This window comes from Lactuca virosa, chromosome 4 (assembly GCF_052849685.1).
Source record: "Lactuca virosa cultivar CGN04683 chromosome 4, Lactuca_virosa_CGN04683_v6, whole genome shotgun sequence".
Taxonomy (NCBI): domain Eukaryota; kingdom Viridiplantae; phylum Streptophyta; class Magnoliopsida; order Asterales; family Asteraceae; genus Lactuca; species Lactuca virosa.
In genome coordinates, this window is record NC_136429.1 from 112,942,485 (window position 1) to 112,957,625 (window position 15,141).

A 15,141-nucleotide genomic window follows, 5' to 3' on the forward strand; every position below is an offset into this window, starting at 1 on the left:
GATCTATTTCACAAAGTATGGACCATAGGTAAACATAGTGTGCATGCTTGGAGCATGGGACAACTGTTGTTATAATTCAAGTAATAAGTTGATTATCCGAAAAATTATACAATGAATAATGTGTAATCAATATGGTGACTAAATAAAAGGAGTTTTATTCATACTCAAAAGTTTGGGGTCATATTGGATTCGATTATTCTTGTGTTTCACTTTGCATGTTTTGACTTCCCGAATAATAAGATTATTCAAACCATCCACAGTCGATCATACTTTGGAAGTAGGTATGAAAGAAGACTGACATGAATCTGACTGTAGATTGTCTAAAGTGTTTTAGACATAGCAAAAGTTTGCTGCAGGGTTCATGAGTGCTCCTATAAGATTAGATTATTGGATTAAACCCACGCTCACTTGAATCACTTCATGGATTTTATCACGGGTGATTAGTGAGACGATAATATCTTGTATTCTTCAAACCGAGATTTGTGAGTTGTATTCTACAAGTTGGTTGCACATTGATAATATGTAAACGCACCAGTAACTTGGTGTTATAAAACATATTGTTATGTGTTATTTAATGAGTAGGTACAAGCGAGCATTGAGTCAACGTTTATCCGTTCCTTTTACCCAATGTGGGATAAAAGCGATATATGTGGGCCCCTCGATGATTTAGTGATGACACCCTAAGCGCTTGGCCAAGCCGGGACTGAGTTGATGTGTTCAATTGTAGTCTGTTGTCAGTCGTCATAAATCAGAAATCGGGAAACAACACATGAACAGAGAGTATGATTAAAACCCATGTCTCAGTTCATACGATATCTAGAATGGATGAATATATGATCCCTTATCTAAAGGACAGGTTGCTGATAAGATCAGAGTTCGACAGCGTCTTTAAGAGCTGCGATTGCTAATCGGATTGTACTTACATTATAGTTACTAGACTTATCCAAGTGGGAGACTGTTAGATTAGTGTCTAAGCCCGTAACTATATTTGGTATGTACTTGACCCGGTTGTGCATGGTCCTTTTGGGTTGCCTTCACCAAAGCAACTTGATAGGATGATTTATGGAGAGAGAGAGAGAGAGAGAGAGGTTATTATGATTTATTAATATATTATATGAATAATATATTAAAGGAGAAATCATATTGTTTAATTAATATTAGTCAAGAATTAATAAGAATTAATTTTGTGGCTAAAAGACATTAATTAAATAAAAGGGACTAGAAATGTCAATTGTGTGATAGTTGGAGTGGAAGACATTAATTAAATAAAGGGGACTAGAACTGTCAATTTTGTGGCTAATGGACTCCATAGAAGTTGGAGTGGACAAAATCTATGGGGGAACCCATTAGAATTCGTCCAAGGCTTCTAAGGAGGGAGTCCATGGACTACTTAGGGCCTAAGCAGTCAGATTAGGGTTTCCTAGTTCAAAACCCTAATAGCCTCACTATATAAGGAACCCCTAAGGCAACAAAAACGTGTGGAAGTAATCCCTAAGGGATCTTAGTCGTTTTTGGTGCTCCTCCTCCCTCTCATAAGTCATTCTCTTGCTTGTGGTGTTTGTAAGCCATTAGAGGAGTGACATTTGTGACTCTAAGCTCCAAGACAAGAAGATTCAAGCCATTCTTGTAAAGGTAATCATCTAGATCTAGTCTTATATAATAATTTTGAAATATGTATGCTAGATCTAGGGTTTATAAGCTTTGGATGGTTATTTCATGTTCATTAGACAAACTAGATCCAAAAGCTTTAGGGTTTGCATGTACACCATGGGATTGATGTAATGCTCAAAACCCATCAATATATATATATATATATATATATATATATATATATATATATATATATATATATATAGGGAGAGAGAGAGAGAGAGTGAGAGAGAGAGAGGGAGAATTAAGATCAAATAAGAAGGAAATATATAGTAGAAAATGTAAGAAATGCTACATTTGCGTATTTTATGTCGAACCAACGAAATAAATGTTTAAGTGATACAAAAATAATCACAAAAATGTTTCATATTTTTACTGAATCAAGTTTTCATTCATTTTTCGGATAAATTTAGTGAATCATCACAAAAATGAAATAATAAGGTGTTTTTTTTTGTAATTCAGATTAGTTTTCTATTACCTAATGATTCATTTAGACAATTCACCAAAAAATTATGCAAATGATGTACTTCTTACCCTTCTTACCAAGTATTTCCTCCTTAGTAGACCTTTAATATATATATATATATATATATATATATATATATATATATATATATATATATATATATATATATATATATATATATATATATATATATGTGGGTTTAGAGAATATGTGGTTGCTATGTACCTAATATTAGGTATAGAACCATAAAAAACTATATAGTTTTAACAACATACAATCAAATATCTCTACCACATTTCTTGCATCGTCTATTAGAGCTTATGCTAGGCTTTTTATATATTTTTTTATTGAGTTTTATAAGTTTTAGTTTGCACCACAAACCGTGTACAAAATATTTTACCAACTACATGTAGGTCTCCGTATTGAAATTTAATATAGAAAACTATAATGAAAGATTCAAAGTGTTCATTAAAAAACCCGAAAAAGCTCCTTCCACAATCCATCAAAAAAACCATGCAAGTATATATAAAGTATCTAGCAGTGGAAGTTATGAAGCCTACTAGAGGTCTAATGAAAAACACATTCGATATACATATATTTATATATTGGGGATGAATCACGAAATTAAAAATACTATGGGTTCAAAAGCAGTAAGAAGAAACTAACAACGAAAGAAAATTGTGTTTTTAATCAAAATGAAGTCAATTTTGTTGGTTCTATACCGAATATTACATACATTACAACCATATATTCACTTATCCTTATATATATATATATATATATATATATATATATATATATATATATATATATATATATATATATATATATATTCACTTTTCCTAAAAAGGTGTTAAAACCCCTTGAAGGAATTAGACGTGATTTTTTTTGGGGTGGGTCGGATTCAGAGAGAAAAATTCCATGGATCAATTGGAATATTGCCCTGGCTGATAAAGAAGTTGGAGGATTAGGTATTGGGTCACTTGAATCTTTGAACATAGCTTTAATGACAAAGTGGTATCGGCGCTTCAAAGTGGAGCAAGGAGCTTTGTGGAGGTCAATAAAAAACAGTATTCATGGAAAAGCATCCATTATGGATGAGAATCCCAGAGCTAAATGTGGCCATACTTGGAAACGTATACTTCGTCAGTGGTGCCTCCTGAAAGAAGACGGTTTGGACCCTAGAAATATTATTAAAAGGAAGCTTGGAGGCGGGGAAAAAAACTTTGTTCTGGCAGGACTGGTGGACTGGTGATGCACCTCTCAAATCTGTTTTTCCAAGGTTGTATAACTTGGAATTGGATAAATCGTGTTCCGTTGAAGAGAAATTAAGAAGCTTTGATACCCATCGTGAAAGGAGGGGAGATTATCGCGCAGGTAGAATCGGTGAGGAACTTGTGAGGCTTGCTGACTTGCTTGCGTTAACCCAGTTGACAAATGGTGACGATAAATGGAGCTGTCCCGATGGTCCTAAGGATTGCTTCACAGTGAAATGGATGCAGAAAAAAGTAAAGGGTATATCCCATCAGGTGAGTGGTCTTAACAGATGGAAAAATTGGATTCCCAAAAAGATTAACATCTTCGTATGGAGACTGATTAATAATCGAATTGCTGTGAAAACAATCTTGGAAAAGATGGGTATTCATCATGGATCTGCTATTTGTGAGGTGTGCAAGGTTGGTGTGGAGTCTATTTTTCATGTGTTTAAAGATTGTGTTTTGGCTAAAGAGGTGTGGGCTAAAGTGCAAGCTTGGTTGAGTATTAACAGCCGTGATATTGTTTCTATGGATGACTTCTTTCGATGGCTTGAGGAGGCTGCTGATGATTGTTTGCAAGGCAAAGCTCTTTTTGCTGTCGGGTGTGCGACTTTTATTAATCTTTGGAGGAATCAGAATGACGCCACTTTTCGGTCTCAGGTGAGAAGGGCGGAGGATATTTTCGTCCTTATACAAAAGGACTCTCTTCTTTGGATTGATAGTAGGATGTTAAAAGTGGTGATAGATGGGAGTGTTTGGTTTTCTTCTCCTAGACTAGCTATCAAACCTATGTAATTGTTGGTTTTGTGCCTCCCAGCTCCTTGTTGGGTGTGCCCTTTAATGTTATTTCCTTTTATATATATATATATATATATATATACATATATATATATATATATATATATATATATGTGGGGGAGGGGGTGGGTGTTTGTTTATGTGTGTGTGTGTGCGCGTACGCGTGTGTGAGTGTGTATAAGAAGGTATGTGATATGTTATAATGTTATGTTGCGGTGTATTGATCGATGTATCTATTCTTGGTGTTCACTACAAAAGCATCAACTCACATACGATATGAATCTAACCAAATTTAGAATTATTTTGAAAAAAAAGCCCTTTGTGTTACTTTTGAAACATGACACCTATATCCTTTTCGTATTCATTGACATGTTGGAACAACCTTAGGACATGTTTAATGACATTTGGTTATAAGCATCTGTTATTGGAGTTATCTACCATTTGTCAGTTTAGGATGTTGACAGGCCTGACCCTGACGGTGGGCAACCTGGGCGACCGCCCAGGGACCACGACTCTAATTGGCCCAAATTTTTTTGGTTATATAGTGTATATTTTAAAAAAAAAACTTATGTATATGTATTTAAGGGACTAATTTAACCAAGCATGAAATTAGCCCATTAAAAAAAACGGCCTGTGCGCCTCGTCTAGGATTCTAGAAGTGGGAACGAAGAGAGTAAGAATTAGGGTGTTGTAAATCAATAAACGAATCGTCATCCTACATAATCGAAATATCATCTACGGAAAACGGGAACGCCACAAATCGATAATCAACATCCACTCGTGAATAGGCATCGGACCCTAATCCAAGTACGATCACTCTCGTTTAATCTTTTCTTTTCGTTCCTCAAAGGATCCAAAAAACTAATTTGACTATTCAAGAATCGTTTTTTCTACCATTCTGCCTTCCCCATCGACCATATCTGCTTCTCACTCTCTTAAAGCTCGACAATTTCGCCTTCGCCTTCCTATTTGATGACTTTTCGAGTGCATCGATCATATCAGATAAGGTATTTTTGTTTCTGATTTCTGAATAGATTATTAGTTTATGTCTTGATTTGTGGTTTATGTTTATGATTTTTTAATTGGTTAGGACATTTTGAACTTATTTTCTATTTGTGTTTATGATTTCTAAATAAATTAGTAGTTACCGAACTGATTTCTGATTTGTGTTTGCTAATTCTGAGTAGATTGGATGTTTCTAAATTAATTTCTGAATGTATTCATAATTTCTGAATTAATTAGGAGTTTTTTAACCGATTTCTTATTTGTGTTTCTAATTTACAAATTAAATTTTGATTTGCTTTTTCTAAATTATAAATAGATTAGAATCTTTTGAACTGATTTCTGATTTGTGTTTATAATATTTCGCTTGTATATCATATTTCTAAAGTCATTTTCACCGGTGCCGGACCTTAGTGGTACCCGGGGGTCCAGGGCCACTGCTCCGATTTCGGCACGTAGTGTAAATTTTTTTTTATGTTTTTTCTATTAGGTGCACCAACTTAAAATACGAGTGCCACTACTAATTTAGATTTTTTCGGGAAATTTTTTTTACTGCCACCCCTATTAAAACAATCTGCGTCTGCCACTGATTTTCACCATGAAATAGTGAAACTTAATGCTTCAAGTTTCACATGTTCCCTCAATAAGGTAAAATATTTGAAGATATTTTTGTAAGTAATTGTATAATTAAATGCTTTAAGTTCCAAATTTATTGCATATAACATCTTATTTATTAAGAGAGAAGTGCAAAAAAAGTTTTTTAAAAGCTGAAGTTATTGAAGAATTAAATGAGGTTATCAATATCACCAGGAAAGTTTAATGGTTTGGCAATACTATATATAGAAAGAGATATACTAGACAAAATTGATTTTGATAGTATCTTTAATGACTTTCTATCTAAAAGAACTAGAATAATTATTTTTATTTAAATTAGTTGCTTTTGTAAATGTTGTTGCTATATTTTGTGTTTTTGATGATGATGATGATAATAATAATAATAATATAATAATAATAATAATATTAATATTATTATTATTATTATTATTATTATTATTATTGTACTTAGTATGTCTATTTTTGAAGCTTTATAATATTTTTGACTTTATGGGACCCTTTTTTTCTTCTTGTCATGGGTCTAAAATATGTTTGGACCGGCGGTGGATGTTGAATCCATATAGATTTAGAATATTTTTGCGTGATATATATATATATATATATATATATATATATATATATATATATATATAGAGAGAGAGAGAGAGAGGACAGTGAGAGAGAAAGAAAGAGAGAGAGAGAGAGGTTCTGTTGAAATTAAAAACAAAATAGAGATCTTAAGATTCAACATCAACCACAAATTTTAAATCTGTCGCTCTAACCCTACGGCGTACCGACGCGGCAGGCCTATTATAATCATAGATGATTATATTGTTGGATAAGGTGTCTAAGTCCATAACAATATTTGAGATGCACTTGACCCGACCCGGCATGGTCCATTTGGGTTGCACTTCACACAAACAATTTGTATGGATAATCTTTTGAGAATAGTATGCTTATGATTTGTTAATATATTATAAGTTTTAATATATTAATATGAAATCATATTGTTTAATTAGTATTTGATCATAAATTATTTTAAAATTAATTTGGTGATCAAAAAGGTGACTAATTAAATATGGGCTCTTGTATTTATATAAGTGTGGGCTAATACTCATTTGGAATGGGCTTGGCATGCATGGGAGTCCATGGATAGTCCATGGAGCTTTTAACCCATGGATCCTTGGATAGGAAGAGTCATGGGTATTAGGGTTTACATGGATGTAACCCTAATTCCCCACACTATATAATGGAGTCTTTGACACTTGATTTGGCACTAGTTGTGTGTGAACAAGAGTGGTGGCCGATTTCAAGAGTGTGCATTATTCTCTCAAGAGTTTTCCAAAGTTTGTGGTGATTTGTGATTTCAATTTGAGGCATCCACACTATTGGTGCTAGGCTCTCAAACTCCAAGCAATCAACCACCACTAAAAGGTATGTCATTATACTAGTAATTTTATTATTCAAGTTCCCCATGCCATGCTAGTTAGGATGTAAACCTTGGAAATTCTTATTTGCATGTATTTTAGAGAAAATATAGATCCAAGGTTTATGGGGTTGCATGTACACCATAGGAGTGTTAGAATGGTCATAACCAACAGTGGTATCAGAGCCTAGGCTTGTTTTCTTGAATACTTGATGCAAAATGCTAAAAAAATTCGATTTTCTGCCCACTGAACAGTGGACTCGCCGAGTCCATGGGGGGACTCGTCAAGTCCAAGCATATCTTCATCCTACTCGTCGAGTAGGTTCATGCACTCGACGAGTAGAAGGCCCTGAGTGCAGATTTTCGAGTTTTTTAGCTGGAACTGGACTAGAATCATTACACTAAATTGTTTTGGACTTATAAACCTGTTTTTGATATTTTAATGATTGTGCTAATCCAATTTCAAAGGCTATTATCAAAATTTCAAGTTTTGTATGTGTTCATGAACTTATGAGTTTTGTTAGATCATAGGAATTATTTGCAAATTGTTTGTTAGTTAATTCTTGAACTAGATGTGTTTTAATGGAATCCATAATTTGTCCTCAAGTTATGGATTACCAAAAGTTTTTCTTTTAAAGCCCATTAAAACCATAGGTTACACAAGTTGAAGAGTCTTTTTCATCATAAATAGTTTTAAGGACTCCATAACTTGTCCTCAAGTTATGGATGTCCAAGAGTCTCTTCATTAAAAGTTTTTTTAAACCTTAATTAAACTCATAAGTTATGAAAAATCCAAAAGTTCTTGAATTGTTCAAAACTTGCCCTCAAGTTTTGGAAATTGTAAAGTCTCACACACACTTTAGTTCCAACCCTTAGAGTTTTAAAAGTTAAAATTCAACCCTTATACTTTATAGTGTTATAAGTTAATAATATATATATGTATAAGAGCAAGTCAGTCTTACCGTTAGTAGGCCTCATTCACAAAGCCGGTCTATAATGGGGATATAAAGTTGTTGCCTATAAAATGGCAGCTTAATGGGTGTCCACTCTCACCCACCGTTTCCTTGACTGGTGGAGGGTCATTAGCCGAACGGGTAGGACAAGGACTATAATTTTCATTAAAAGTATAATGATGAATATAAAGTAACTAAACCTTTTCTAAATCCCAATCTTAGTTACTTTAGGAAAATGTGAATTTGGTGCTAACCCATGAAATTTACACATTGTACCTTACCAAGTCGTTGGTGGAGCGTGTGTGGTTAACCAGCACTCTAACTTGGACTAGTAAGGATGGAAAAGGGTAACTTAATGTTTATCATATATTGGTGGAGCGCGTGTGGTTAACCGGCACATTGATTAGGTGATAATATTAAGGGTACCAAGTGAATTTGCATGGTTATTCACACCTTGTTTTGTGATCCTCGGCATCCCAGTCATAAATTTTGAGAGGGCACAATCGAGATTGAAACATGCCATTGAAAAGTTCAGTGAATCTCAAAAAGATCTAGGAGTTTCAAACCAATTAAAACCTAATTTTATTTCTTTTTTCATGGTGGAAATTGGTGAATCGTCATTCACCTACCTTCAAATATTCTATAGCTTGGATTATGGCATCCCTCTTCCAAGTTATAAAATATTGTGTTGGGTCCTAGCCTTAATATTTCATATTGGGTGTTATATTAAGGATTTAAAATCAACTAACTTGAATCTCTCCCATTGTAGATGTCTGGTTCAGACAAGTATGATCTTCCCAAATCTCTTGGAACAAGCTCTCCTCTTGAAGATGATGTTCCATAACATCATGCTTCACTTCCTCCACCTCCTCCAATTATTATCCCCGACTCACAAGCTCGAAGACTTGAAAAGTTCAAACTCACTCAAGTCCTATTGGATAGTAAACACAATGATGGAAAACCAGTGTGTGCACATGTCTTGGAGATGAAGGCACACATTGACAGGCTAAGGATGATGGGTGTCGGGTTCCCAAGAAAGTTGGCTATTGACTAGGTTCTTCAGTCACTTCCTAAGTCATATAGTGAGTTTGTTAAAGACTACTATGTGACAGATCTCCACATGACCCTAATAGATCTTACCTATTTGCTAATTGCTGCTGAATCAACAATGATTTGGTGCAATGGTCAAGCAACTTTGATTGGAAGGTCTGCCTCCCAAGCTGACATGGACATCCCAGAATTAATTCCTTCTCCTAAAGGGAATGAATTGGCCATGGTCAAAAGTGATGATCATAAGAGAAAGGCCATTTATGAGACTGGTCTATGTGTTGGCTCAGATGAGCCTGTGTGTTTCTATTGCTAAGGAAAGGGACATTGGAATCGAAGCTGCCCTGACTACCTGAGATCTGTAGTCAGAATTGAAGGGTTTTGAGCATTCTAACACTCCTAAGGTGTACATGCAACCCTACAAACCTTGGATCTATGTTTTACTAAGATACATGCAAAAATTGATTTTCCAAGGTTCTTAACCTATCTAGCATAGCATGGGGAACTGTTAAACATAAATGCTAGGAGAAGAACATACCTTTTGTAGTTTGGATTCCTTGAGAACCTTGTGAGCTTAGCACCTCAAGTGTGATGCCTCAAATGTCTCACACAACACTACAACACTTGGAATAACCTTGAGAGAAGTTCACTAAGCCTCAAAATCGGATTGCCCTCTCACTTGTACAAGTAGTGCACGATTTTGCTTGCATAGGGTTCTTTATATAGTTGTGGCACAAGTAGGGTTACACCATGTAAACCCTAATTGTCATGGCTTTCCATATTCCATGATCCATGGGTTTGTAACCTCCATGGATTATCCATGGAGCACCTTATGGGTTTTAACCCAATCCATACAAACCATGGATCATTAGCCCACTATACAAGAATAGATGATTTACACAATCAACCACATATATTTAATTAGCCTTTTTGATCACTTAATCAATTCCAAATTAATTCTTTGATCAATACTAATTAAATAATATTATTAATATATTAGAACTTATAATATATTAATAATCCTTTAAGTGTCCTTTCTCTCATTTAGTCTATCCAAGTGTTGCAATGCCATGCAACCCAAATGGACCATGTCAACCGGGTCAAGTACATTCCAGGAATAGTTACGAACTTAGACACCTAATCCAACAGTATCCCACTTGGATAAGTCTAAAAACTATAACTGCAAGAATGACTTCAGGAACCGATCAACAATCGTAGCTCTTTCAAGGTCTCGCGGAACTGAGAAGATGATGATACGCCATTTAACATAAGTGATCATATAATCCTCTGTTCCAGATATCAGCCGGACAAATACATGGAACAATGTCTTACTTATTGTCCAGCAGTTTGTTTCCCGATTTACGATTTGTTTGACATAGAACTTATTTGAACACATCAACTTAGTTCTGACCGGGCCCGGTACATTGGTCAACATAAAATCATCGAGGGGCCCAGATATCTCTTCTAATCCAAGAAGGAACAGATAAACTTTGACTCATATGCTTGTTCTACTACTTGTTGAATTATACACAAAGGCACGTTTTATAACATCGAGTTACCAATGCGTTTTCGTACAATCAATGCATAACCAAGTCATAGGCAACAAGTCATATCTCTAGGTTTGAAGACTTATATGATATTACCGTCTCACGATCACTCGAGATAAATTCCATGAAGTGATACCAGTGAGCGTGGGTTGAATCCAATACTCAGAACTTATGAGCACTCATGAATGTTGCAGCAATCCTTGCTATGTCCCATACCTTGGACATCTACAATCCAGCTTCATGACAGTCTTGATTCACATCTACTTCCAACATATGACCGACTGTGGATGGTTTGAATAACTTAGTCATTATGGAAGAGCGACTTAGTTATTCTGGAAGTCAAAACATGCAAAGTGAAACACAAGAATAATCGAATCCAATATGGTCTCAGAACTTATGAATATAAATAAAAAATCTTTTATTTATCACCATATTGATTACACATTATTCATTGCATACTGTTTCAAACTATCAACTCTATACTTGAATTAAAACAATAGTTGTCCCATGCTCCAAGCATGTACACTATGGTTTTTTTTTTCTAAACACTAGTCATGCCATACACCAAGTATCGACACTATGTTTTTCCAAACATTAGTTATGCCATACATCAAGTATGTACACTAAGTTTGTCTATGATCTTTACTCTGTGAAATAGATTGATTGAACATAATGACAATGATACTCATTTCACAATCCCAAATCCTTACCGCAAATGCAAGAATTCCAAATTCCTGCCATTTACCTAAATCTGTTAGATTCTAAACTTATATGCATTGGTCCTCTTGTAATGATTCTGCACAGAGTCACAAAGACTTGTCAACAGACATTACAGATTATTCCACTGGAGATCAACTCCATGGAAACGAAGTCTCATACTCAAAGTTCATTGCCTTTGAACATTCTTCTTGCATTAAGTTTCCTAATCTTACACATATTTAATGAATAACTTCCACCTATGGGAACATTTCCATATTCCCCTTTTGACTATTACTTCTGAACAAGAGTTGCATCTTTTTAGAATATGTCAATATGGTCCTTCCAAATTAACATTATACTTCCAACTGTCCCTGAGCAACCAATCTTTGGTAAACCTTAGATTGCCCTCGACAATTGCTTAATCAAATTAGTCATATCTAGTTCTAGTACTTTTTCCCTCTTAATGCTCTGGGCATTTGGAAAAATTTAGAACAGGTGAATATTATAGCACATGCAATCGATCCTATATCCGAAGCATATGGGACACGATTCATAAAGACATGATACTAGACCAGTCTTTTGCTATAATATTTCTATTTCTATTTGCCAAGTTCTCATAATTCAGATTATGAAAAGGGATGCCGTAATCATAATCGAATTTTAGAACGCAAATAATGGACCCATATATAGAATTTCTTTATGTTGAGCCATTCCAACATAAAATTTATATATATATCATTTACTAAAGATGATTAAAACCTCAATCTAAGCTTTTAGAATTCAAATGAAGTATAGTTTCCTCTCCCTTAATTATAGCAAAACAACTTTTTCCCAATTGAAACCTTTTGTTTTCTATAATTAACATTGCTAACTTGCAACACTTATTATAATTATCATGCTCCTACTTGCATGATGATTATTAGCATAACACTTATGCTCCCACTAGCTTTGACATGTACTCAGGAATCAGCTGGACTTCTAGAAGTCAATACTTTATTGACCTTCTTACCAAAGTTCATATTTCTGACACAAGATGCTTTGATAAAACTTTATCAATATCATACACCTTTCCTTAGATAGCATACATGTGTGTCTAAACAATTTCAAAACTATGAAAAGGGATACTGTAATCATAGTGTCAATTATTTAGACATTTTCCATTTCTCACAAGTCCATGTTAGTGTGTCGGTTAACACACACGCTCCACTAACGACTTTGAGAATGCAAATGTCACAATTTCTATCTACTTAAAATCTACTTAGTGAAAGCATTTCCTCACCATCATTTTCATGAATCGGAGAGAAACCTTATGACACTTAGATTTTATGGTGTATGTGTTCCTATCCATGAGAATTTGTCAAGACCATAATCAAAAGAAAAGGTTAGTGACAAATCCAAACTCATATGGATTGACCTTGTGCAGTCTTAATTTCTTGCCACCTGGTAGCACAAGGGCCTGCCATTGCTTCCAAGTTATTATGCAACCAATTGAGAACTCTCAGAACTCATATGCAAAGCCAACTTTAACTGGAATGGGTACAAAAATAGGAATATGTCAACACGATAGGTTATAAACCTCAAGTTGTGTGCTAGTGATAAACTATAGGTTTTTCTTCTTGATTAGATCTAGAAGTCTTTTCAAGATTTTAAGACTCCCACTGTCCTATTGACATATAAGACTCATTTGTCAAATATTCAAGAGATAGTGCGGATTCTTTATCAAGACAAACACTTCACACAATTGGCCTTAGTTGGACTTTGTTTTATCCAAAACATCACAACTTACCAATTTCAAATGTACAAGAGTAGGACACATTTTACTCTTACATTTGAAAAGTGTTATAAACCTTTCTTTAAGATATGTCACTCAAGTTACAATCTTGGAGTATGACTCTAAGACTTTTTTTTGGAACGAAGTATGATTCATGTTCTTGATTTAACCATTTCAATAATTCATGATCCCTCTTCTTAGCCATTGGAATGCACTAAGATGTCCTTAGAGGACCAATTGTGATATGATATCTTAATCATTAAGATGATCACAAAACATGATACTAAAGTACTCTCCCATCTTTTCAGATTTGAGAAACTTTTATCTTTCTGCCTAATTTGATTCTTCTCATTCGTCCTACCATACATTGAAACTTTTCCAATGTTTCAGAATTATACTTAAACTGGTAAGTATAACCATATTTACTAAACTTTAGTAGATCATGACGAATAGTCTTATCGATCTTTTGTGGTGGACCTGACCAGCACACAACCAAGTGTACCCGATCCCTTTTTCCTTCACTTGGCTCACATAAACATGTGAACAAGGAATTAGTCTTAATTTTTTCCAAAGATGAAAATTCTCATACATCATACTATACAACTTGCATGATTCCAAGTTTCGGTCCAATTGACACTTGGTTGATGAGAATCTTCCTTATTTGGTAAATTTAGACATTACCACAAATAAAAGAATCAAATTCACATTTCCATTATTTCTAGAAACATACAAACATCAATTTTCCATAAATGCCATTGCAAGGAGATATAAAATAAAGTAAAACAAAATTTTATTTATTTAATAAATGCGGAAAAACTTATCCTTACAATGCAACTTTAAATGAAAACTATGCTATTACATATTTTCTAGCAATCTATCATAACTCTTAAGTAGTAGCTCAAGAATCCGATCTTCAAACCATGCGATTGAAATCCATCTTCGTGATCAGATTCAGCATACTCTTCCTTTAAGTTTCCTTCCCTTTGCTTGATCCTGCCAAACATCAAAATGTAACCCAGTCACATTAAGTATTAAGAATCATCAATAAGGAACTTAACAGAGTTAGATAGTAGACTTACCTGAAGCAGAGTCAAACCTTTTTTATTCTTCCTTTTCTTTTAGGTCTTTCAGGTAGTTAGGGCAGTTTCGCAACCAATGCCCATTCTCTTGACAGTGAAAACATATAGACTCTTTGGGAATGGTACACGAGACTATCACAGACTTAGCTTTTCCCTTTACCTTTTGGTTAACCGAGTTGACCAAGGCCGATCCCTTTCCATTGGGAAGAGAAAGCTTTTATTGACTTCCAATGTTACCATTGTCAATGTCCATGGAAGTTTGAGAAATAGACCTTCTACCCATATTTGCTTGACCATTGCGCCACATCATTTCTGACTCAGCAGCAACAAGCAAATAAGTTAGATCTATTAGGGTCATGTCGTGATCTGTCACATAGTAGTTCTTAATGAACTCACTATATGACTCAGGAAGTGACTGAAGAACCCAGTCAATAGCCAACTTCCTTGGGACAACGACTCACAACATTCTCAAACTGTCAATGTGTGACTTCATTCCTAAGACCTGAGTGCACACAGGTCTTCCATCTTTATGTTTCATTGCTAGTAGGGCTTGAGTGACCTTGAATTTTTCAAGTCTTCGAGCTTGTGGGTCAGGGAGAATAAATGGAGGAGGTGGAGGTAGAGAAGTATGATTTCCATGAGATTTAGGAAGATCATGGTTGTCTAAACCAGACATCTGTAATGGGAGATATTCAAGTTAGTTGATTTAAGTCCTTAATATAATACCCAATATGAAATATTAAGGCTAGGACCCAACACAATATTTTATAACTTAGAAGAGGGATGCCGTCATCCAAGCTATAAAATATTTGAAGGTAGGTGAATGACGATTCACCAATTTCCACCATGAAAA

General features: G+C 34.6%; 1 protein-coding gene across 1 annotated transcript; it reads left to right on the forward strand.

Moving 5' to 3' along the window:
* The first annotated feature begins 3,192 nt into the window (after nucleotides 1-3,192).
* LOC145104919 (uncharacterized) lies at nucleotides 3,193-4,167 on the forward strand. The gene is made up of 2 exons (XM_079042078.1): nucleotides 3,193-3,252; nucleotides 3,355-4,167. Exons 1-2 carry the CDS (start codon nucleotides 3,193-3,195, stop codon nucleotides 4,165-4,167), a joined length of 873 nt encoding a protein of 290 aa, XP_078898204.1.
* The last annotated feature ends 10,974 nt before the right edge of the window (nucleotides 4,168-15,141 follow it).